Raw genomic sequence first — 22,735 nt, forward strand, 5'->3', positions numbered from 1 at the left:
AGAGGATGACTTCAAAAATTCCCAGAGGGATGGAACACCACTCCCATGAAGAAAGGCTGAGAGAGTTGGAGCTGTTCAGTCTGGAGAAGAGAAGGCTCTGGGGAGACCTTACAGCAGCCTTTCAGTACTTAAAGATGGGGACAAACTTTTTAGCAGGGCCTGTTGTGACAGAACAAGGGGTAATGGTTTTAAGCTAAAAGAGGGTAGGTTCAGACTAGATATAAGAAAGAACTTTTTTACAATGAGGGTGGTGAAACACTGGCACAGGTTGCCCAGAGAGGTGGTAGATGCCCCATCCCTACAAATAGTCTAGGCCAGGTTGGACGGGGCTCTGAGCAACCTGATCTAGTTGAAGATGGCCCTACTCACTGCAGGGGGGGGGTGGACTAGATGACCTCTAAAGGTCCCTTCCAGCCCAAACCATTCTATGCTTTTATGATTCTAAGATTAGAGTACAAGCTTACACTTAATGAGGGCAAGAATATGTTCTTATTCATATGAACATATATACGTTCAAATTCAGTATCAGATTAATTTCTTGCAATGAAGTTGCAATTATATTGTTAGGTGTCTACTAGAGCCTCATACACAAAACTAAATGGACAGATTTTTGTGTTCTGCAGCAAGCCTCCATTAGTTCTTCCCCTTCAAGATTTCAGCTTCTGGTCCTTAGAAACCATTGGCATTGATGGCTGTTGTGCATGTCTGCGCATGAGAGACAGGCAAATGGCGTGCTCACATATCGTACTTCAGATGGTCAGTCATGAGCACGTAATTTGATACAAAGCTGCTTCACTGCTTGCTGTTACAAAACTTTTGGTCATGTGGAAATGGTAGACAGTAATCTTGTGATACAGATCTAGAAGTATCTTCAAAACACAGTTTTTACATATTTGCCAAGCACAGTTGCCACACATTTTTATTTGACAGGGTTTTTCAACAGATCAGATACTACCTAGAACTTCATAATCACTAATATATTGCGCTGCCTGGCCTGTCATGACGTTAAAGTAATAGTGAGAATGCTTCAGATCTCCAAAAGGCATTCTGAAGGTAATAACCATCAGTCATTTGTGAGCAGCAGATCTATATTTTTCTAGGCTACATTTTATAGCAATGGCACATATGTCAAGCACAAGACATTCTCAGAGATGAAAAAACCAAAAAAAACCCTGCATATCTAGCATGCAGAGAAATCATGATAAAAACTCTTCTGCAATTTAATCCATTCCCACAGACAGAACTATCTTTTACTTAGTACAGAGAATGTAAATTCAGTATCATAATTACTAAGCCCTAATATTGCTAAGCAGTTTTAACATCAGCCAACATAAAATAATAATACTTGCATACATGGGTACATGTAGTAAGACTGTATTATACCCTATTAGAATAACATGGTATCTATTTGCTGTCTATATATTCCTGGTTTACTGTGAGGCTGAGTTTTGCTGGAGTACATTGTTGGAGTATAATATCATAATAAGCCATCCAAGACACAACATCAGAACATGTTCTCATACCAGGTTCAAATACGTAACACCAATATATGCTCACTGCTACGATGCCTGACAAATATAACTCTTGAAGATGGAGGAAAATAAGAGGAATGATCAAGATTTGGAAAGAAGCAGAAGCAAACTACTTTTTTTTTAAATTTCTGGAGGGTGAAAGGGACCAAAGGAGAATTCATAAGAAAATGTTCATTACTAACAGGTAGAAAATATCTTAAATATCTTTTAATATCTTTTCAAAATACTCACCAAAAAAGCAAAAGAGAAACTGAGATCTTTACAAGATCTCTGACTTACCATATTGAAGGTGCTTCTGTTCCACTGATCTCTAAGAAGTCATATCCTTCCTCTAACTGGAAGTCAGTAAAGACCAAAGCAATGGTATCTCCTGGTTCAGCCAATATGGTCCAGGTGCAATCAGCATTATTTTCATACTCGGAAGGGAAGTGAGGACTTGAAATAGTTCCGCTTGTCCCACGTAATGTCCCTCCACAAGCTCCTTCAGCTGATGAACAGAATATCAATTACTAGTGGAGCTGCACTTCAAACAAGTGAAGCATCATCCTTGCTTCTGCCATAGCAAACACAGCTCTTCCCTTCCGTGCGTAGAATACCCACAAACACATGCACACAGACCAACAAAATACTATCCAGGTGAAAGGAATAGAACACTTTCTGGTCATTAGGCTGCAGAGACCTTTGGTTTGGGTTTTTTGACTTTTTTTCCTTTTTGACGACACCTTAGTGCCAGGCTGAACAAGGATAAGGTTAGCAGAGACACCTAGTATAAGCTGATTTGGAGAGCTTGTACTTTGGCTCTGTGAAAGTGTCCATAGAAGAAGCCTAAGAATGAACTGGGTAGAGAAGCACAGAAATACAGTTAGTGTCTCCTTGATATAAATTTTAAAATATGTATTTCTTTCTAAAGACCTCTCTCATTTCTCATAACTAAAAAAAAAAAAGCATTAAAAAAAATATTCTTAGATATTTAAATGTTGTCCTAAACTAGGAAGCATTAATAAAATCATACTAACCATTCTCACATTTTTTTTTCTGAATCAGGATGTTTACAGATGCCAAATGAATTCAGAATTTTTTTTTGCCAGGTGGACCTTCCAAGGTTCACACATCATCAGTTAATAACATATATTTTTTAAAGGTTATTAACCAAATTTTTAAAAATACAGAGGATAGGAATTTCCTGCTAAGCCTGGAATGTTGTTTAATATGTTGCCAAAGGATTAGGCAGACTTGTACTCTTTCTTACCCCATAAGGCTTCACTGAAAGGTTTAAAGATATGCTGATTATTATTACTGTTGGGTATTAAAACATATAATTAAAAACAAAAAACCCAAGATGTCATCCATACAGTTCATTGTAATAAAAAATTAAAAATTCATCATGTGGTTTTTGGTGTTTTATAAAGTGGCTACGAAAGCTACAGCAATAGCAATTAAAAATATTTCTGCATAGGTGGATGATCAGAAGCATTTAATTTTTATCTGTTTTGTCATCTTTAGTTACTGCTATTATCATTAGGTATTATTTGCATACTATAAGTGCATGTGGAGGTTTAAAACCAAATAGCTTGACAAGGTGCATGACACAAGGACCTTACAGTCCAATTAGGATAATAACTGAATACCTCATTAGGACAAGAGAGAGGGGTAGGAGTAGAGCTGCTCTTCTCAATCACAGTTTAAAGCCTGTCAGTGAAAGTGAGTTTTAAAGGAAGATTTGAAGGAAGAAGGATTCATTTGAATCAAAGGAAGAGGAGTACTGTGGCTGGATATTAAAAAAAAGACTATTAAAAGAAGATCAATAGCTAATAAGGGACTGAAATAAAAGGAAGAATTGGGAGAAAGGCAGAAACAGAATAATTTCTTTGACAAGTATTGCATGGACCATTAATTTGAGTAAAAAGAGAAGACAAAGCTGCTGAAGAGATTCGAACAGGTAGTTACCTTTACTCTTCTATATGCAAAGTAAATTTTGACATAAAGAAATGTAACATAACTTTGGCTAGCAAAGCCTTAATGAGTTTCGTAATTTCTTGGCATTCAAATTTCCCAATGGAGGGCAGGTCTTTTCGATAAATTTCATATCGTACTTTCTGGACCCTGTTATTTATGTGTTCCTCTTTTTTAAATGAAGGAGTTTTAGTGGTACAATAGATCTATGCTCCTAAAAGATTTATTTTTGTTGGTGAAATTGGGCCATTTCTGTGATTCCTCCCTCAATTCCTGTTTTTTTCTACAGTGCATATTGAAAGGACCATTGTGCCTCTGAGTGATGAAAGGGGAAAGGACAGGAAAATTAAAGAACTCACAGATAAAACCAAGGATCAGAGTCAAAATTCCTGGTGCAAAATACATGCAAAGGTTACAATATTTTAAAAACTATTGTAAATCTATAACAAATCAGAAAGGTTTGTTATCCAATAATATCTAGAATTACCTTTTTTTTTTCCTTTTCTTTTTAAACTGTATAGCTTTCAAGCACTTAAATTCAGATCATCATCTAACCCAGCAAAGAAAAAATATTTAACTTGATACATCCTGTGCCAATACTTCAGTACAGAAACTAACACTGAGTTGTTAATTTCCACTGTGGTCACCATCAGTATCAGAGTTTGAATGAACCATCAAAAACCAAAACCTGATGATTTCCACCCTCTCTTTTGTTTTCAGGCTTTCTACTTGTTCACATTTTGTCATAACATTGTGGGAATTTATTTTTTTTTTTTTTTTAATCCAGATGTAAGAGTATGAGTTCCAGCTAACAATGCATACAGGTTCTATCTGTATTCTTGAAAGCACATAGGCTTTTCCCATCCACGGTAACCAGCAAGATGTGCAAAATCTTAAGTCAGCCATTAACTCTTGGTACTAGCCGCTTGCTGTTAAATTTTGTTATGACAACATTCTCAATGACACCATCTCCCACTGTGTTTATACTGACATTAAGTAACATGTTAGTGGTAATTACAATGCTAGTCAGTGTTTCTGCTGCAGAGCCCTTGAATAAGCTTTGAGCTCTAAAGCTTTGAATTTTACAGCTGACAAGGAAGGCTTATGTAGTTGATTATTTCTGGCACTCACATGCAAAAATCTAAATTTATACGCTGTGCATTACCAATGAAAGCCAAAGGGACTCGGGCTACTACAGATATCTGCCCAGAGGGATGCACAGCTTTTTAATCTATTCGTAACACCATTTCTAAGAGGTTTGTGAGAACCCAAGTTAGCTGAGAAATAGAAAGGGAACATCAGTCAGGGCAGACCACAGAGACTAACTCAGACCAGAGAGTCAGTATTTTCTCTCTGACAGATGTGGATGTGTTAGGGAAAGACCAGCAACAGCAGCTGCACAGAATGATCTTTCCTCTGACATATTTCCCATGGTTTAGGGACTTCCTTCATTATAGGTGGCAGCCAGGCTAAAGCAACCAGACTGTTGAACACTGAAACGTAATAAATTGCCTAAGAATGAGCACAGGCAGGCAGGATGTGACCACACTACTCAGAGGATAGAAGATATAAACTGTCTGGACATAACACTGTGTTTCACCAGCTGGCCCCAAAGCTAGCTGGCCTCCCTGAACTGATCATCCTTCTTGGCCATGGGCTTCTCTATGTCATGCTTTTGAGAGAGCTAGAACAGTGCTCGAGAATCTTAATGCATCACTGTGCTTAGAGAATTTGATAGCAGATAGTGCCTCAGGCTTCATGAATTCAAACTCTAAGTGATTAACAAATTGCATTTTAAAATGTGCAGTAATTAATTTCAAGCACATGGTTATTTTCAAGTTGTAAGCAACTGCACAAAGTGCTGTTTGTATCAGCATAAATGACTACTTGAAGTATAAAGCTACAAACATTTGGATCTCTTAATAGTCAGGAATTAAGTGCTCTGAATTTAGAGAATATGCATCTTAAAGTACATACACAAGCACATATGGATGGCACCACTTGACAAATACATATATACTGTATAGCTGTGTAGCTTAGATAAAAGAGATAAACATATCCATTAAGTTAATGTTTGTAAAAATCAAATCACTGAGGAACCATAGCAGTCAATGAAAAATCTTACATTTTTCTTCAAACTAGAAAGAGTTATTTCACCAAAAATAACATCTGACAATTTTGGTAAGCTGTGTTTTGCATAAATGAGATCTTGCTACAAGTGAGATGCAAGCACTACTAAGCAGATATTCAAGGACGGGGTAAGAACAGAAACAGTATCATAGAAAACTTCCTTATTTAAATTGGTTTAGATATCTTTTGAACATTCAGTAATTTTTACTGGACTTTCCTCACCTCCCACATGAATGCATTCCAGAGTGCAATGTTCTGTATTCTATATGCCTTTTTCATACAAAAACTAATAAAACATTTATGCAAGTGAAAAATGTTTATCGCATAATGTCAAAAAAAAAAATTAAAACCCATCTAACCTTTCAAAATTAATTTAGATTCTGATTTTAAATTATCAGAATTGGCTATTCAACTTTAACTTATACTGAAACATCCTCATTTGAAAGATCATTTTACTAAATTACTATTGTAATATAACTGATAAAAACATAGCTGTGTCTTGCAGTACAAAACTTATAGTAATAAAGTTTTTCCTTGTTATATCTTTCGTAGTCATTGACTTACCTCTTTATTACTAGGAACACAACAGATGCAATTAAAAACTTGAATGATATTTTATAAATCAAATGACATCAAATGACATATTGTCATTTCGAGTCACATTTTGTAAGTCTTATCAGTTAAAGAAAATTGCAGCTTTAGAGGGTTCTGAATGAACCTTGGGCATACATTATTTACCATGCGTTATTAAAAACATCACTGAAATAATTCTTTCTTTATTGAGGTTGGAAAGCAGCCCCATGGAGAGAGATCTGGGGGTTTGGATTGATGGCAAGTTGAATATGAGTCAACAGTGTGCCCTGGCAGCCGAAAGTGGCAACTCTCTCCTGGGGTGCATCAAGCACAGCATAGCTGGCCTCCTAGGTCAAGGGAGGTGATTGTCCCACTCAACATCACACTTCTGCAGCCCCACCTCAAGTACCATGTGCAGTTTTGGGCACCTCAGTATAACAAGGACACCAAACCATTAGAGTGAGTCCAGAGGACAGTGACCAAGATGGTGAAAGGTCTCAAGGACAAGACTTGCAAGAAGTGGCTGAGGTAATTTGGTTTGCTCAGCTTGGCAAAGAGAAGGCTGAGGGGTGGGTGCCCTCATCGCAGTCTACACCTTCCTCAGGGGGGGCAACAGAAGAGGAGGTGCTGATCTCCTCTCGCTGGTGACCAGCAACAGGACATGAGGAAATGGAATGAGGCCATGTCAGGGGGAGTTCAGGCTGCACATTAGAAAAAGGTTCTTCACTGAGAGGGTGGTCAGTCACTGGAGCAGGGTCCCCAGGGAAGTGGTAATGGCACCAAGCCTGTCAGAGTTCAAGGAGCATCTGGATGACTCTCTTAGTCATATGGCTTAGTTTTAGGGAGTCCTGCAAGGAGCAGGGAATTGGACTCAATGATCCTTATGGGTCCCTTCCAACTTGAGATATCCATTGATTTACTCAATTTTTTATTAAGTGGTATTTTTCTGTAGTTCATTTGTGAAAAAGTAGACAATTGTACCTTGTTTAATAAAATTCTTCAGTACTGAAAACCCACCTATGATATAATAATGAATTACTACTGTCACAGATATATGCTTGGGATATTTTGGAAATGGTTATTATGAGGAGTCAGTTAAATGATGTTTTGAAATAAGACTTTAAAATTACCATTTTAAAATGCCTTACTGATAAAAACCTAAAAACAAACCATAATATATCAATGCCAAGTTTAAAAATAAATTTTAGTGTGTCAATGCCAACTGTCAAGCTGCTAAACTTCCAGACTCATAAAGACCAAAAAGATCACTAAGTGTTACAACGGTGTAACATTACACATTCATCAGACAACTTCTTGATCCAACTGGCAGCTGCTCTTTAACCATCAAAATGTTCACCCTTACTTTCTAATATTCTTTAATTTTTTTAGTTTTTTATAGGCTTTATTTTGAATAGGTAAAAGCTAACACCTGTGCTACTTTTCTGTGTTTTAAAAAATAGACACTAGTCAGAAGGCTGTTTGTTTTGTCTTCTGTCATCACTTGAATCCAGATGTACTGCATACCAGATAAGTTCTCTAATCATTTTGTCTCCCTTTCACAAATTCTTCTCTTGCTGTTGATCAACTTCACATAAATTAAATACTCATTAGACCATGCATCTAAGATGATTTTTATTTCTCTCTCCAGGGCTTTCAAAGGACACTTCAAAATAATTTGGATTGCTCTCTAAGTAGAATGGGATTTATTTTGTTAAAATTTCAGAAATTATTGTGGTTTAGGAAAATAGTGTCTATTTTACATATATTGAAAAGTCAGATTTCTCACTCCAAGTTAATAGTATGTACGAAATAGAAACACAGAAATTGTTGCAATTTGTTTAGGCACCTGTGGGTATCCATTGCAGCTGTAGCACTACTTTGAACATTCCAGCTTTGAAGGTTCAGTAAGCTTAATCTATGCAGTCCCCAGTGTCTAGTGAGGTTCTCCCGTAGTTATTGGCCCTGACAATACTGGACTCAGTGGGGTAGTCTTGTACTTCCTGGAGTCTGAGACTGGTCTGTTTTTCCTTTTTAGACATTGTGCTTAATTTCATAGCATTTCACAATTCTTATTAATTCTATCATATCAGTTTGTTATATTACAAAGACCTATTCCCCCTCCATCCATTCTGGAGAGGAAATCTAATCTATTTGTCAACAAAGTTATAAATTTCAAGTAAGACAGAAATAGTAATGGACAAAACATTTTCTAGTCTGGCAGAAAAGTTCAGTTATTAGCTGATAGTACATGCCTGAGCAAACTTAAAATCAAACACCTTACTTTGCCACCTTTTCCATGCAAAAACTTGTTCTTAAGAGCAGATAGCTAGATTAATAAGTTCAAAAATTATGCAACAGTCTGGAATCTCATACTCTCTCCCCCACAGAAATAAAAGAAAGGTCTTCTGGATATCTTGGAAAGACCCTCTTCTTTTTAAATTAAGTATCCTAAACTGTTTTCCAGTGATATGATAACCTTTCCCTTAAGAAAATATTCTTATTTTAACACTGATAATGAACCCTTAAGATAACAGTCTACAAGAAATTAATAGTAAAGCCCTAATTTTTGGCAAAAAGAGAAAAGGCTTAATTCTTTAAGGGCAAATTAATGATTGCTGAAGATTTCACATATATTTTTTTTAATAATTCAGAAAGTTAATCCAGTTATTCCCAGAATTTGGTGTGCAGTTATGGAATACTTCATCTTTTTATGACTGAGGTTTGTTTTTAATTTTTAGTAAATTATTGCATCTTCCTCTGGCATTTACTTTGCTCATGTTCCTAAAGGTCAGACTGAAGTCCTCTTTTTCGTTCTTTGACTTTACTACATCTTTCTGGACACCTTTACTATGTTTCCATTGTACTTTTCAACTCAATTTTCACTTCTTGTTCCTCCCTTCCAGGCACCTTATTGCACAGATCCAGCTTTGAGCTGGCATCTTTTCATTTTTTTATCGGATCCCTGCATACCTACTGATATATGTTAGAACAAGAATATATAAACATAAATATATGCATGTGTGAATATATATACTTATACACACATACACACATGCACACACACACGTATATAAAAGAAAATACTTGTAGCTGTGTCTATGTCTCTGTTGGGTGTGATGTAGACAGTCCAGCACTACTGTGTAAGAAATTATACAGTATATCCTATCTGGTTTTCCTGAAACACTTTTCTGACTTACTATTTCACCAGTCACAATGAATTTCATTCAAATTTAATCTCAATGTAAACATTGCACCAATTCAGATTATTCTGAAAGCGAACAAAATTGCTCATGCAGGAATCTGCCTTGTCACTCTAAAAATTAGATTTGGGAAATAATCTCACTTTATCCTGTAACACAACATCAATAAGCAGAATTGTTGGGAAATTTTCTTTTTCTTTCATTTTATTTTTTCTGCTTTTTTTATAAACATGGATAAATGATAGGATCAGGACATCTTTTTCTCCCCCTTACCTTAATACAATCGTATTTGTCTGAACCTCAGAGACTGAGAAGAAATTTCATCAGAGAATTACTTTCTACCTCAGAAAGTATGGATAACACCAAAAAACATGAATTTGTCTTTGCTAGATGCTTTAACAATATCAGCTCTGAATCTCTGTATTTAGTTTATCCTACTCTATAGTGAATCACAAACTCTTCTTCCTTTCTCGCTTTATCTATTCTAAGAATACCTTCTTGATTATGTATTCTTCACCAAATATTTCTCCAATACCATTTCTTAAATCTGGAACCTAATTAATTATTACTTGATCCTTTTGGACCTTTCTGACATACGATCTCTTTTACTGGTTTGTCTTCTTTATTTTCCCTTCAATAATTGGGTATCTTTTTAATGATAACATGTTATATGTTCTTATCCTCACAGTTATTTTCATTGTGAGAAAAAGCTTACCATTGTAATATCACTAATCCAATTTGTATTCCTAATGTTAGCTTCATAAAAATCCAGACTCATGCAAATATCATCAACTAGGGATTCTCAAAATTACTGAGAATTGAGAACCTAATTATATAAAGTTCATTTAGAAGTAGTCACATATCATAAATCAGCTATTAGTGGAGTTACTGCAGAGAATGAAATTAACTTTCAAAGCATTTCAGACTTGTACTGCAAAGAACTGCGACCTCAAGATAAAGAAGGCAAATGTTTTGGGTGACACTATTATGGTAGCCAAGATTGAGACAACAAAGGCCTTTTTAATTCTTGGGGCAAAACACAGAAGAACAGATTTTACATGGGCCATTGATTCTCCCTGTCAATTTTTGTAAGCCACCTATAGAATTTTTTGCAGAAACTCATGGTAAACTTCTTGATTAGCTTCTCATAGCAGAAAAGTCCATGGTTGCTCTTATTTACCATAAGGAAAAACAGCACTAAATTTTAATAATCACCTCATCTTTTCAAAATTTGCCTTTGAACTTTTCTTTGGGGTCTATTTTCTATTTTTGGGAAACTGTTTTCTATCTTTTCCAGTTTGTAAGTTGCCATATCTTTACACACCAAAAAAAATCATAGTTTATTGAAAGAAACAGAAGAAAAAAAAAAAGATAATGCAAATTTATTGACAGTCAAATTATCTAAACTTTCTGCCATTGACTGCACCTTTTTTTCCTGTTTAGAGTTCATTCTAAGCCATCAATGAATCTGCAGTACAGTTCAGCTCCACTACCCTCCACATGGCTATACTTTGAAGAGGGAACCTCTGGAACTGAGTAGCAGCCAGAGAAACAAAATGGCGGGTACAAGAACCAAAGCTCCCTACATCCTCCTGGAGGCTGAGAAATTCACTAGAATTTTCTTCTAGCTGAAACAGCATTTTTGCGGTTAGACAATGTTTAAATTACTGGACATCAGCTTCTTAATGCTTCTGAAAATATTAAGCAACAAAATTGCAGGAAATAGTAATTTGCCAGCATCAGCAAAGCTAGGGAAACATTCCGTGGAGAACAAGGTTATTATGATTTTTTTTAGTATATAAACCATGTAGGTTTATTTAACTCTGCTATATTATCTCGCATGGATGACATGAAATTACTTCACGATGACAAGAAAGAAGAATACCATCTGGAAGCAAAACTATAACAAAAGGTGCTTTCATGGAAAAGACCAAGATTATTATAGAAACAATAGGGGCACATTCTTGCTGGAAGACAGAGTGAATGGAAAGGGCTACCTCATGGCATATGTTCCAGACTGATAAAATGAAATAAAATGAGGAATGTCTAAAATCCCTCATCAAATCCACATTCCACGTGAACTCTAAAAATCCACTGAGGCAATGGCTCAGCTCACATAAATCATTAACTGTTAAATAACTTTTCTGTTATGGTTCTCATTTCTTGGCAGATGGTACACAGAATTCTTTGGATTTCATGTAAGTTCTACACAGGGTTTAGGACCCCACTTGAGTTTGTATCTATAGGCTAAATTTACAGAGTTACAAATGCTGAACAAATTTTTCATTTTGTTAGAGATGTTTGTATGGAGCAAACACCGCCAAAACGGGCAGTATCCACAGAAATGGAACAAATATTTAGTAGACACTGATGATACCATGAACTTACGGCATGTATATTTTTCTGAAACCTGTTTATTATTTCTTATCAGAAGGACAAAAAAAAACATCCAAGATCAGACAACTGAAAGATTAGAAAATTTTTGGTTTCTTCCTGGTTTTGAAGCACTAGTAAAAGAAATCTTTGTTGCATACTGGTTGAAATAAAGTACAAACAACAGACATGACCCAAATCTCTGTTGGTTTTCTGATTATTAACTCTTGTATTTCTTTTGGAGCACAGAAATATATAAAATATTTCTTTGCTGTAAGGAATTACATTATAAGACCCTCCAGTCACAAGAAACCTTTACAAATTATTACAGAAGACAACTATCTCTTGTTGCTTACCCATGTTGGTACCAATAATACTGCCAATGGAGAATTTGAGCAGTAAAGAGTGTCCACAGAGCTTGGGATTAGGGTGAAAAGCACAGGAGACCAGAGGGGTTCTCCTTAACACCAGGGAGAAAGCTCAGGCAGGAGCATCAGACTCCTGCAGAACAACACTTGATGAAGTAGCTGGTGCTGGGCAACAGGGCTTTGACTTCTTTGACCACAGTATCCTCTTCAAGGAATGAGGGCAGCAGGGGAGACATGGGATCTGCTGTACAGAGCAACAGGTTTGCTGACCTAGTGAGGAGACCTGTAAACTAAGTTTGTCAGGGATGCAGGCCAAAACCTACAGGTAAGTGGAAGAACAGGTCCAGGGAAGAATACAGGGGACAGGGCAATGAATGTTTCTCTCCCCCTCTGAAAGCAAAATGACTGGAAGCCCAGCTGAAGTGTCTGTGCACAAAAATGTGCTGCGTGGGAAGCAAATTGGACAAAGTGGAAGTGCATGTACAGTCACAGAACTGTGGCATCATCGAGATTATAGTGACTTAGTGGGACAGCTCATCTGACTGGAGGGCTGCAATGGATAGACACAGGCTCCCAGGAAAAGCAGGAAGAAAAGGAGAGGCAGCACCCTGCACAAAGTAGGATCTCGAGTGAACAAAGCTCTGTTGCACAACCGGCAACAGCTCATTGAGCTCCTGTGGGCTAGAATGAGATGGGGAAGCCAAGGAGGTCATTATGGTGAATATCTGCTACAGACCACCTGATCAAGAAGTGGTCAAAACCTTTAAACATTTACAATTTTCCCAATCACAGGCTCTGCTTCTCAAGGGAGACTTTAATAATCCTAACATCTGTGTGGATGGCAGCATAGCAGAGGACAAGTAGCCCACTAGATTTCTGAGATTATTGGGAAGAATTTTTTAAATGCAGACACTAGCCAGGCCAGCTAGGTGTAGGAAAAAAGAACCATTCAAATAAATGATCTTCAACAGCAGCTGTCGTTACAATAACCATGAGCTGAAGATCCTGAGGGAAGTAAGGAAGGCAAGTAGTAGGATAAACTCCTTGGACTTCAGCAGAGCAGATTTCAATTTATTTGTGAAGTGGTAGGCAGGCTCTCTCCAGCTGTCCTGAAGGGGTAAGGGGCCCAGGATGCTCCAAGCTCAAGAATGTTGCATCTATTTATGTACATAAATGAGTAGGCATAGCAGGAGACTGCTGGGGCTGAACAGGAAATTCCTGACTGAGGTGTTTTAACTGAAATGCAAAAAAAAAAATTAAAAAAAAGCCCCAAACCTCAAACCCAAAACTGTACAAAATGTGAAAGCAGGGACAGGCTCGAATATATAAGTGTTGCTTAGGAACACAGGGATAGAAGGAAGAAGGCCAAAGCTCGCATGGAATGAAACTGGTGAGGAATGTGAAGAGCAGTCATTCTAGAAGCCATTCTATAGGTATATCAACAACAAAAGGAACAGGGAGGACACAGCAGCCTGCTGCTCAGTGGGGTAAGTGACCTTGTGATGAAGACATGGAAAAGGCTGAGGCACTCAATGGCCTCTTTGCTTCCCTTTTCATTAGGAAAAGCTGCCCTCAGGCCTCCCAATTCTCAATAAAATCGAGAAGTCTTGCAAACAAAAGTTGCAGTCACAGAACATGAGAAACAACACAAGGAACTATAGAAGTGTGCACCTGAAAGATCTTGGTGTGCCACAGGGTGAGGCTGCTCTGTATCATCTTTGAAAGGTTGTGACAATCAAGTGTGATTCCCAATGACTGGAAAAAAGATAATTTCTCATTTCTAATTTTCAAAAAAAGCAAGGATCTTAGCAACTGTATATCTGTCAAGTTCACCTCAGACCTCCAGAAAATTATGGTGAAAGTGTCTATGAAAACCATTCCCAAGCACACAAAGCACAAAAAGGTGAACAGGAACTGCCAGCTTTTGCCAGTGCAAATCGTCCTTGGCTACCTGACTGCTTTCTTTGATGAAAGGTTTTAGCCTGCCATTAACAAAGTTTTCACAACACAGTTCCCCGCTATATCCTTGTAGTCAAATTGAGGGCATATAGACTGGATAGGTGGACTACTACGTGAGTGAAAAACTATATGGACCATCAGGCTCAGACAGCAGAGGCCAATTTTTTAAAGTCAAGCTAGTGGTCAGTAACTTGCAGCATTACTCAGGGATTCAAACTGGGCCTGAATTTATATATCTTCACCACAAGTCTGGAGAATGGGATTGAATGGACCCTGACAAGGTTCGCAGATGGCACCCTGAAGTGCAGGACTGCCATACAGACAGGCTTTCATAACAAGCTTTGACAAGCTTAAAGAATGACAGGAATCTCATGAAATTCCAAAACACAACTGCAAACTCCTATACCTGGAACAGGATCATCCCATGCCAAAAATATTTGCTAGGTGGCAGCTCTGACAAAAGGACCTGAGGTCCTGGTGAAACACAAGCTGAGTCAGTGGTGCACTTTTGCAGCATTGAATGCTTACCTCATATTAGGTTGCACGAGCAAGAACATAGCCAACAGCTAAGAGAGAAAGGTAAAGAGAGTTCATCTACTTGACAGTCAGGAGGCCCCATCTCAAATGCTGTGTCCACCCTAGGGTCCCACAGTACAAAAGAGACACTGACACTGCCAGACTAGAACAAGTTCAGAGAAGGGCAACTAAAATGGTTAAGATGCTGAAGAACATGATGTATGAGACTAAGAATGAGGGAGATTTATTTTTCAGGCTGGACAAGAGTAGGTTATGAGAAAATCTAACTAACAACTACACTGTTTAGTTTAGGAAAGATGGAGTGAGAATCTTTTCATAGCTCCACAACAGGAAAAGAGGAAATGGACATAATCTATAAAAAGATAATTAGAATTGAACAGGAGAATGAGGGCGGCTAGCCACTAGAACAGGTTTCCAGAGAGGCTTTAGAATCTCCATCCATAGAGATATTAAAATTTCTATTGGGCAAAGCCCTGAGGAACCTGACCAAACTTTGAAGTTATCCATGCTTTGAATTGGACTCAGAGGGATTGGACCACCAGAGGTCCCCTTCACAGATAACATGGTTGAAGAAGTCAAGCTTCCACTTCCTGGCAGAAAGTTTCCAAAAGCAGAAATTTGCAAGAGCATTTGCCAGGTCCTCCTGTCAGATTGCTATAGCTACCCCCCATGTAAATGAAAAGGAAAAAAGATCAGTAGGTAACATCCACCTCTGAATGTAAACTCTGGGGAATCATTGCTTCTCAATTGTGATTAGAGTTCTGAATGGTGCAGAGTTTTAGACAATATATTAGTACATTTACATTTAGAAAATAAAAAAATAAGCAAAATAAATTTATTTAATCTGCAGTTTTAATATTGTCTTAATATTCTCTTATTATTTTAAAGATATTTCATTTCTTTATTCTTTACCTCTGCAAAAAGGAACTGGAAAATCCCATGATGCACCATTTCCAGGACTCACAATACATGTCAACATGGCATGGCCTTCTAGGATGTAACCAGAGATACAGCTATATCGGATTTTATCTCCAATGTTGAATCTTGTCCCATGAAGTACTCCTTTAGGTATTTCTCCAGGGTTGCCACAAGTATGACTAGGTAATACTGTCAAAGAAAGAAGGAAAAATGTTACAGTTAAAATCTGCAGAAAGAAGCAATATATACTTGTCAAACTATTGTAATTAAATAACTGGTTTTGTTATTAGTTTTCAAACAATATTCCTTATACAAATAAGATTAATTTAGACTATAGAATATACTTTTACAAAAGATTTCAGTTTATAACAGACATCAACTCTTTCAAAGCTATTTAAAAACTCAGTTCTTGGTTTAACAGCCCTTCAATGAAGTTTTTTACATATCTATTTTTCAAACAAAATATCCTATATATCTTGCTGTTTCTTCCAAAACTCAGAACAAAGTAAAAGAAATTTTTATTTAGCTTTTTTTTTTGCAAATATTGCAAAAATATTCATACAAAATCATTATGAATCCAAGCAGTAGAAGGCACTTTATGTACAGTTTTCCTTTTAGTTGATAGAATAGCAGTTTAAAATATTCCAATAATTAACTGGTCTCTGACAGTAAATTAAAGTCTAAAGTAGATGAAAAAAAAAATTTTTATTTTCTGCTTATTTTCAAATTACTCCAGGTTCCAGAAAATAGATTACATCAATCCTTGTTAACAGAAACAGAAAATACAAAGGAAGCAATGACTAAGTACTGACATTGGTCTGATATGAATGGGCACACTTATTTTCTTTTTTATTGCAGCAAGTTACTATCATGTGTAAGCATTACTTATTTGGAAGAGATTATCAGTTAGTTTATAGATGATACTCCTCTGCATAGGTAAAGCAAAGTGTATGTTGGGGAGGAGAAAAATGGAATTGTTTTAATTCTCGATCTCATTTGAAAGCTATTAGTAGCATGCCATTCCTTTCACTGAAGTAGTACAAATTAACATTGTTTAATTTCCTTTACAGCAGAACATTTAAATGCAGAAAGCTGAAATATGTCATGAATAGAGCTCAAAAGGTAAGTGTGTTCAAAGAAATGTTACTCTGAAAATCTTATATGTAATTCAGGTCTCGTTTTAGAAACCACATGCTCCATGGACACATTCTTTCACCCCATACTTTTGTCTTTCCTTACTCTACCCATCTGCAGAATAAACATTACCATACTAACCTCACTAACCTGCATGTTGACAGGATTAATTACTCAATACTTGCACATCCTCAGAGTGTTGTAAAGCATTATATCAATATATCAATGCTAATTAAGCCCCATTATACCATGTAAGTTCAATTATTGAATGCACACCCTTAATTCATTACTCAGTTAGTCACACTGGCATTCAAATGATCATAATTACACTTAAGTTACAACCAAAATTATATAGAAAATTTTTGAAAAGGCCAAAAAAATATAAAGCTAAAACAATTAAGAGAGAGAAAGCTTTCACTTACAGCATCCTGTCATGAGAAAAATCCCAAAATCTTCTATAAATATTAACAAGGTAACAAAAGCCACATAATGCTCTAGTGAATGATGAGTTAGATGAATGTTGTACCAATGTTACAGATCACAGATTTCTATGCATTACAGGAACCACTTAGGGTTGTGAAGTGAGTAGGTACCGAAGCTAGAAGTAAACAATATGATACCCAACTTCTTTTGTGCTGTTTCAGCAGTCTTAATAGACTAAGATCTTTATTTGGATGTGCTCATTCACATTGGAAAGAGAGTCAGTGTTTGACTCACATCTATAAGAATGAATACATATAACAAAAAAAATTATTTTAAGACATCGTAATAATTAGAATAAAGATACTAATTTACGTTCCAAGAAGTTGGCGACAATGATCCATTATATGCTACAGCATATATTGCTCTATATTATTATATGTTTTATATAACTATTAAAAATGCTGCCTCTCTCTTTGCAAATTTTCCCCTTTTTGCTACTTCAGTTATGGTAGGTTAAACCAGGTAATTTGGCAAGACAAGTCAAACAAAGAAGAATCTGTTACGTGCTTTGACACAGGAGAATACCTGCACTTGAAACAAGAATGTCCCTTTCTGTTATTTTCAAATCAAAACATTTTTTAAGAAGCACTGTAATATGAAGTAGTTTTATCGTAAGATCCCATGTAAGCAGCAATATTTATACAAACCAAAACTCAGCATTCACTTTTATGAGTGGGTGTGCTATCTGGAAAAAAATTGCATTATTCAAAGACACTATGATTTCTGATAAACTGCATTCCCAAGGGAAACACATCACAGCAAGTCTACATCTGCCATACACATGACAACTGGCACTGGTTAACTGTTGAGACTGTATTGCAGCAAATCAGTCTTCTGAATAAAGAAGGTCCCCTAAAATATGGTGATCTTCTACCTTTTCTTACCACTACATCTGTCAAGAACACCAGACAAAATGGAACTTGGCATCTTGAAACTGGCATGCATTTTACCAGAACCTCCTAAAAACCAGTAGAAGATGAGTGGTCTGAGAATGACAGCCATGTTCAATAATATATGTAATAGTTACAAGATTTCTCTACTTGTCGAGATCAAGCATTCAACTGCATTATTTATGTGCTTTTCTAAACCTTCGATTGAAGTATATTGAGGTAGCCTCAAAATTTCACCTGCATAGACTTTACTGCTTCTAGTCTGGACCTAAGATTAATTACCTTTGAAGGTTCCTGACAGCAACCAAAATAGTTTGATTTTTGGATTATAAGATTTCTAGCTGACCAAAGCTATCATATGCAAAGGTTACATATCAAGCTTTAACTTCATTGCCAAGTTTTCAGTGAAAGACCCATATTTTTCTGTAGTGTTACTGAGGTCTACTGGCAGTAGGATTGAGAATCTGCAGCCACTTCCTGGAGGAAGCTCATAGAAGCACCAGTGTCACAGCATCTTTCATTTTCAAGATGCTTGATTCACAGAATAATTTGATGTTCACTGTGTACTAGGAACAGTTATAAACTATACTACAGAGAAACACTGAATGTAATGGATTCCTTATATTGACCTAATGTTAGAGTGTTCTCTGATAGCATGCTTAATCTCATTTTTCTTCACTCAAGTCCTTCTCAGGTTTGAAAAAAACAAAATACAGTGTTTGTAACAGAATCTGTTTAATCTTAGTATTTTAAAAGCAAAAATATGTGCAAAGGGATAGCCAAGAAGATCCATCTCCTAAGATTTTCTCTTGAAGAGTGTATCTTCACTATTATGACAGACATAAGAGCCTGTGTGGACTTCACTTCCTAGCACAGATCAATCTGGAGCACTGTGCAGTAAGAATTATTAATGAAATTAAAATTAAATGATGGGCCATCCTCATACATTACCTGTATCATCCTAGACAGTATGTTTGACAAATGCAAATCCATAATGCAATTTATGAATTAGATAACATGCCAAAGGTTTTAATGGACTTTTTAAACTAATGATGTGCATGTTATATATTTATTTTCCTGGAAAAGTATTCAAAACATAATAATCTATATGCTAAAACATAACACTAATATTCATTATAAGGCAGTGGCAAAAGTCTACACCACAGCAGGACTGTAAAATGTAGTAGAGAAATGCCAGCATTTTTGATGATATATGAATAATCAAAGGTGGTTAAATAAACTCATATTTAACAAATTACTCATATTCAGATGGCTTCTATCAGAGTATTTATTTACACAGCCTTTTGAATACTCTTTCTGAGGCTAAACTCCATATTTATTTGCAACACAGGTCACCTGAAAGCATATTCCCAGCACCTTAAACATAATGATCCTTTGCTTTCTCTTCTGGAGTGTCTCCTTCATTTTGCTGGGTATATTAGATTTCTATTAGACTTTCATCTACCCCTCACTGATTTATTGTAACAGAGAAATCACCTAAAATCAGACAGCAGTGGTTGATAACAAAAAAAATTTATAAATGGTAGCTGTCATTGAACTGAATAAATGTTGGAATGACCATCTTATTCCACCTAAGTTTTCTCACTACGGTCATCACGCTAGAAAGCAAGAGTCTTTAAATACACAATTAGCAATGCATATACATTTGTCCCATGTTTATCTCAAACCCATCATGACAACTACTGGCAGTGTAATGTCCTGTTTTGGTAAGATATTTTTGTACTTTGATTTAAGAGGTCAAGTTAAAAAAAGATACTTTCTAATAAATTCTGAAGGATTTGAGGTCTCTGGCTGCCCAACTTGTATTAATTATTACATAAGTAAGGCATCTAGATTTCAGTTATAAAACTATGAAAATTAAATTCCTAACCTTTGCTGAAACTACTATTCAGAGGCTCAATCTCACAATGGTTTCAGGAGAACACAACAGTTCGGTTTTTGGTTTGTTGTGTTTGGTTTTTTTCCCTCAGGCATCACGATCATAAACTAGATTGCAAAGATCACCTAGAGGCCTTCATAGCAAAAAGTTCGCACTGCTTATGTCAGTTACAGATAAGCTTCACCCTTCTGTGAATCAGTTGCTCAGTTTTTATAGGCCAATGACACACATGGTAGTCGGAACTTGACAGCAGAAGTTCAGAAAGTAGCTTAATTCAAATTAAGAAAAATAGGAAGGGGAAAGAGGAAAGGAAGGAGCATGGTGCATATTCTTCCTTCACTTATTTTGATAGCTTTACAAGACTTTACAAGTATTTATGTTATTTGTTCTTGATTTCCTGTTCTTCCTGAAACAACTGTAAAAGTTTTCTGGGTTGCACCTAAATTCAGCCAAATGCAAACTTCCCTAATTTTTGCTGTTCCACAGTCCCTCTGTTACAGTCCCTATTTGTTTCCAAAGACTACCTTCTTATATTGGCGGCCACAGGCAAAACCACACATGAAGGGAAAAGCATAAGTTAGGAGGACGTCAGAGAGTCCTTTGATATGGTTGACAGCTTTGGAATTACAACACTGGGAGGAATGGGTTGACAGCTTTGGAATAACAACACTGGGAGGAATTTCAGAAGGTCTGTGGAGAAAATCAGGGTTACAGAAAATGTCAGGACAAATGTCAAGATGTTTAATAGGTGAGATGCACAGCCCATGATACCCTGTCCACATGGCTACAGTAAGTGTTGTACTCTGTGGTTTCTTCAATAAACAGAAGATATATGTACAACTGTATTTCCAGACTCACAGAGGAATAACATAATCTTTGAGGAGGGTAATAACTATACTCATTATGAAAACAGAACAAAATATGCTAACAAACAGGAGAGGCAAAAATGCCAGATTTTCTTGCAAGAACGACACTGAAACTAAAGTCTCTGCTCCAACTCAGAAAAGCAGCTTCATTTGAAAAGGAACTCAGGGAGAAAAATGCAATAGCCTTTCAATCTGCCATACTAAAAGTGCTGTACTGAACAAAAGATAGACTTTGAAAGATACTTACATGTATATATATGTAAAAGTATTTTCTTTAATAAATCTGTTCTGAAAATAATATGGTTTATTCTAAGGTGTAAGTAATAAATTTTGCTTTGAAAAGCTAATTCTAAAGAATTCTGTAGAACTGTATTTGTCATTTCTACCTAGAAAAAGATGGCAAAATCAATATATTTGATTTTTTTGAAGTTTGTAATGTCTTACATTAAACTCCATTATAGTACATTTTGACCTTTTTTTTAATAATTTCAAATAATTAATCAATTGACAAACATGTAAAATTTAACTGTCAATTTATTAAACAGCTTTGTCCTTTCTATTTCCAAGAGCTATGTACAATGAAAAGTTAATTGATGTACCAGCGCTGATTTCCATATTAGTATGGAACACTGTAGATGCATGTAAGTCATTTGTCAGAGGACAGTACCATGACAGAAAATGCACAGTTCTATCCTTTGAAAAATTCTTCCTTATTCCCAGAAACGAACATGGCCTACAAACTTGCTTTCATGGATATGGCACTTTTTGGAAAGCAAAAGAGACAAAGAAGCTAGAGCACATTGGCAAGACCATGCGTGTTTCAGTTTTGAGTATTGCCAAAGATGGAGACTCCACAGGCTCACTCAGAAAACTTTGGCAGTGTTTGATCAACATCACAGAAGAAATAACTAACTAACTAAAAAAATTTAAAAAGCTTTTTCTTATGTTTAGATGGAATTTTCTATATTTCACTTTGTGTCCATTGCTTCTTGTCCTGCCAGCGATCACCACAGAGAAGAGTCCGACTGCATCATCTTACTCCTCCCCAGAAGGGAATTTAGACACCTCAGTAAGATTCCCCTGAGCCTTCTCTTGTCCAGACTGAACAATCACAGACCTCTGTCTCTCCTCAGGTCAGATGTTAAGGCCAATGCCTTAACCATCTTTTTGGCCCTTTGCTGGACTTCCTTCAGTATGTCTATGTCTCTCTATTGTACAGGGGAGCCCAGAACTGGATACACCACTCCAGGTGTGGTCTCACCAGAGCTGAGAAGAAATGAAAAATCATCCCCCCCACCCTGCTGGCAGCAGGCTTCATAATGCAGCCCATAAGGTGGTTGTCTTCTTCGCCACAAGGGCATATTGCTGACCCATGGTTAACAAGTTGCCCCCAGGTTCTTCTCTGCAGAGCTCCCTTCTAGCCAGTCAGTCCCCATCCGTTAGTGGTGCCTGGCATTATTCATTCCCAGGTGCAAGACTTTGGATTTCTCTTCACTGAGCTCTATGAGATTTCTGTTTGCCTATTTCTCCATCCTGTCAAGATCCCAGCCCAACCGTCTGGTATTTCAGCCATTCCTCTGAGTTTTGTATTACCTGGAAACTTGTTGAGCATACAATCTGTTGGCCAGGTCATTAATGAAGATGTAAAACAGTGCTGGGCCCAGTAATGACCTATTTTGTACTTCAACAGTGACAGGCCTCCAGCAAACAGAGTATCTTTTCCCGATTTTAACTTCCAATTCAACGGTAGGCTGGAAGAGCCAACATGTTGTTACTAGGGGTGAATCATGCCTGAACAATCTGACTGCCTTATATGAAGAGTTGACTGGCTTAGAGGACTAGGAGAGAGCAGTGGATGTTGTTTACCATTACTTCAGCAAATCTTTTGACAAGGCTCTCCATAGTAGCCTTGTAACAGA

The 22,735-nt window shown here is 36.7% G+C and overlaps 1 protein-coding gene across 1 annotated transcript in view; it reads right to left on the reverse strand.

Annotated features, from left to right (window-relative positions):
* Positions 1 to 22,735, reverse strand: part of CSMD1 (CUB and Sushi multiple domains 1) — a 1,237,849-nt gene that overhangs the window by 639,192 nt on the left and 575,922 nt on the right. The window contains exons 4-5 of the mRNA XM_075086937.1: positions 15,538 to 15,732; positions 1,812 to 2,019 (exon numbers count right to left, since the gene is read on the reverse strand). Coding sequence (XP_074943038.1) covers positions 1,812 to 2,019; positions 15,538 to 15,732 — 403 coding nt within the window. The remainder of the gene's footprint in view (positions 1 to 1,811; positions 2,020 to 15,537; positions 15,733 to 22,735) is intronic.

The sequence above is a fragment of the Phalacrocorax aristotelis genome, chromosome 3 (assembly GCF_949628215.1).
Source record: "Phalacrocorax aristotelis chromosome 3, bGulAri2.1, whole genome shotgun sequence".
In the NCBI taxonomy this organism is placed as follows: Eukaryota; Metazoa; Chordata; class Aves; order Suliformes; family Phalacrocoracidae; genus Phalacrocorax; species Phalacrocorax aristotelis.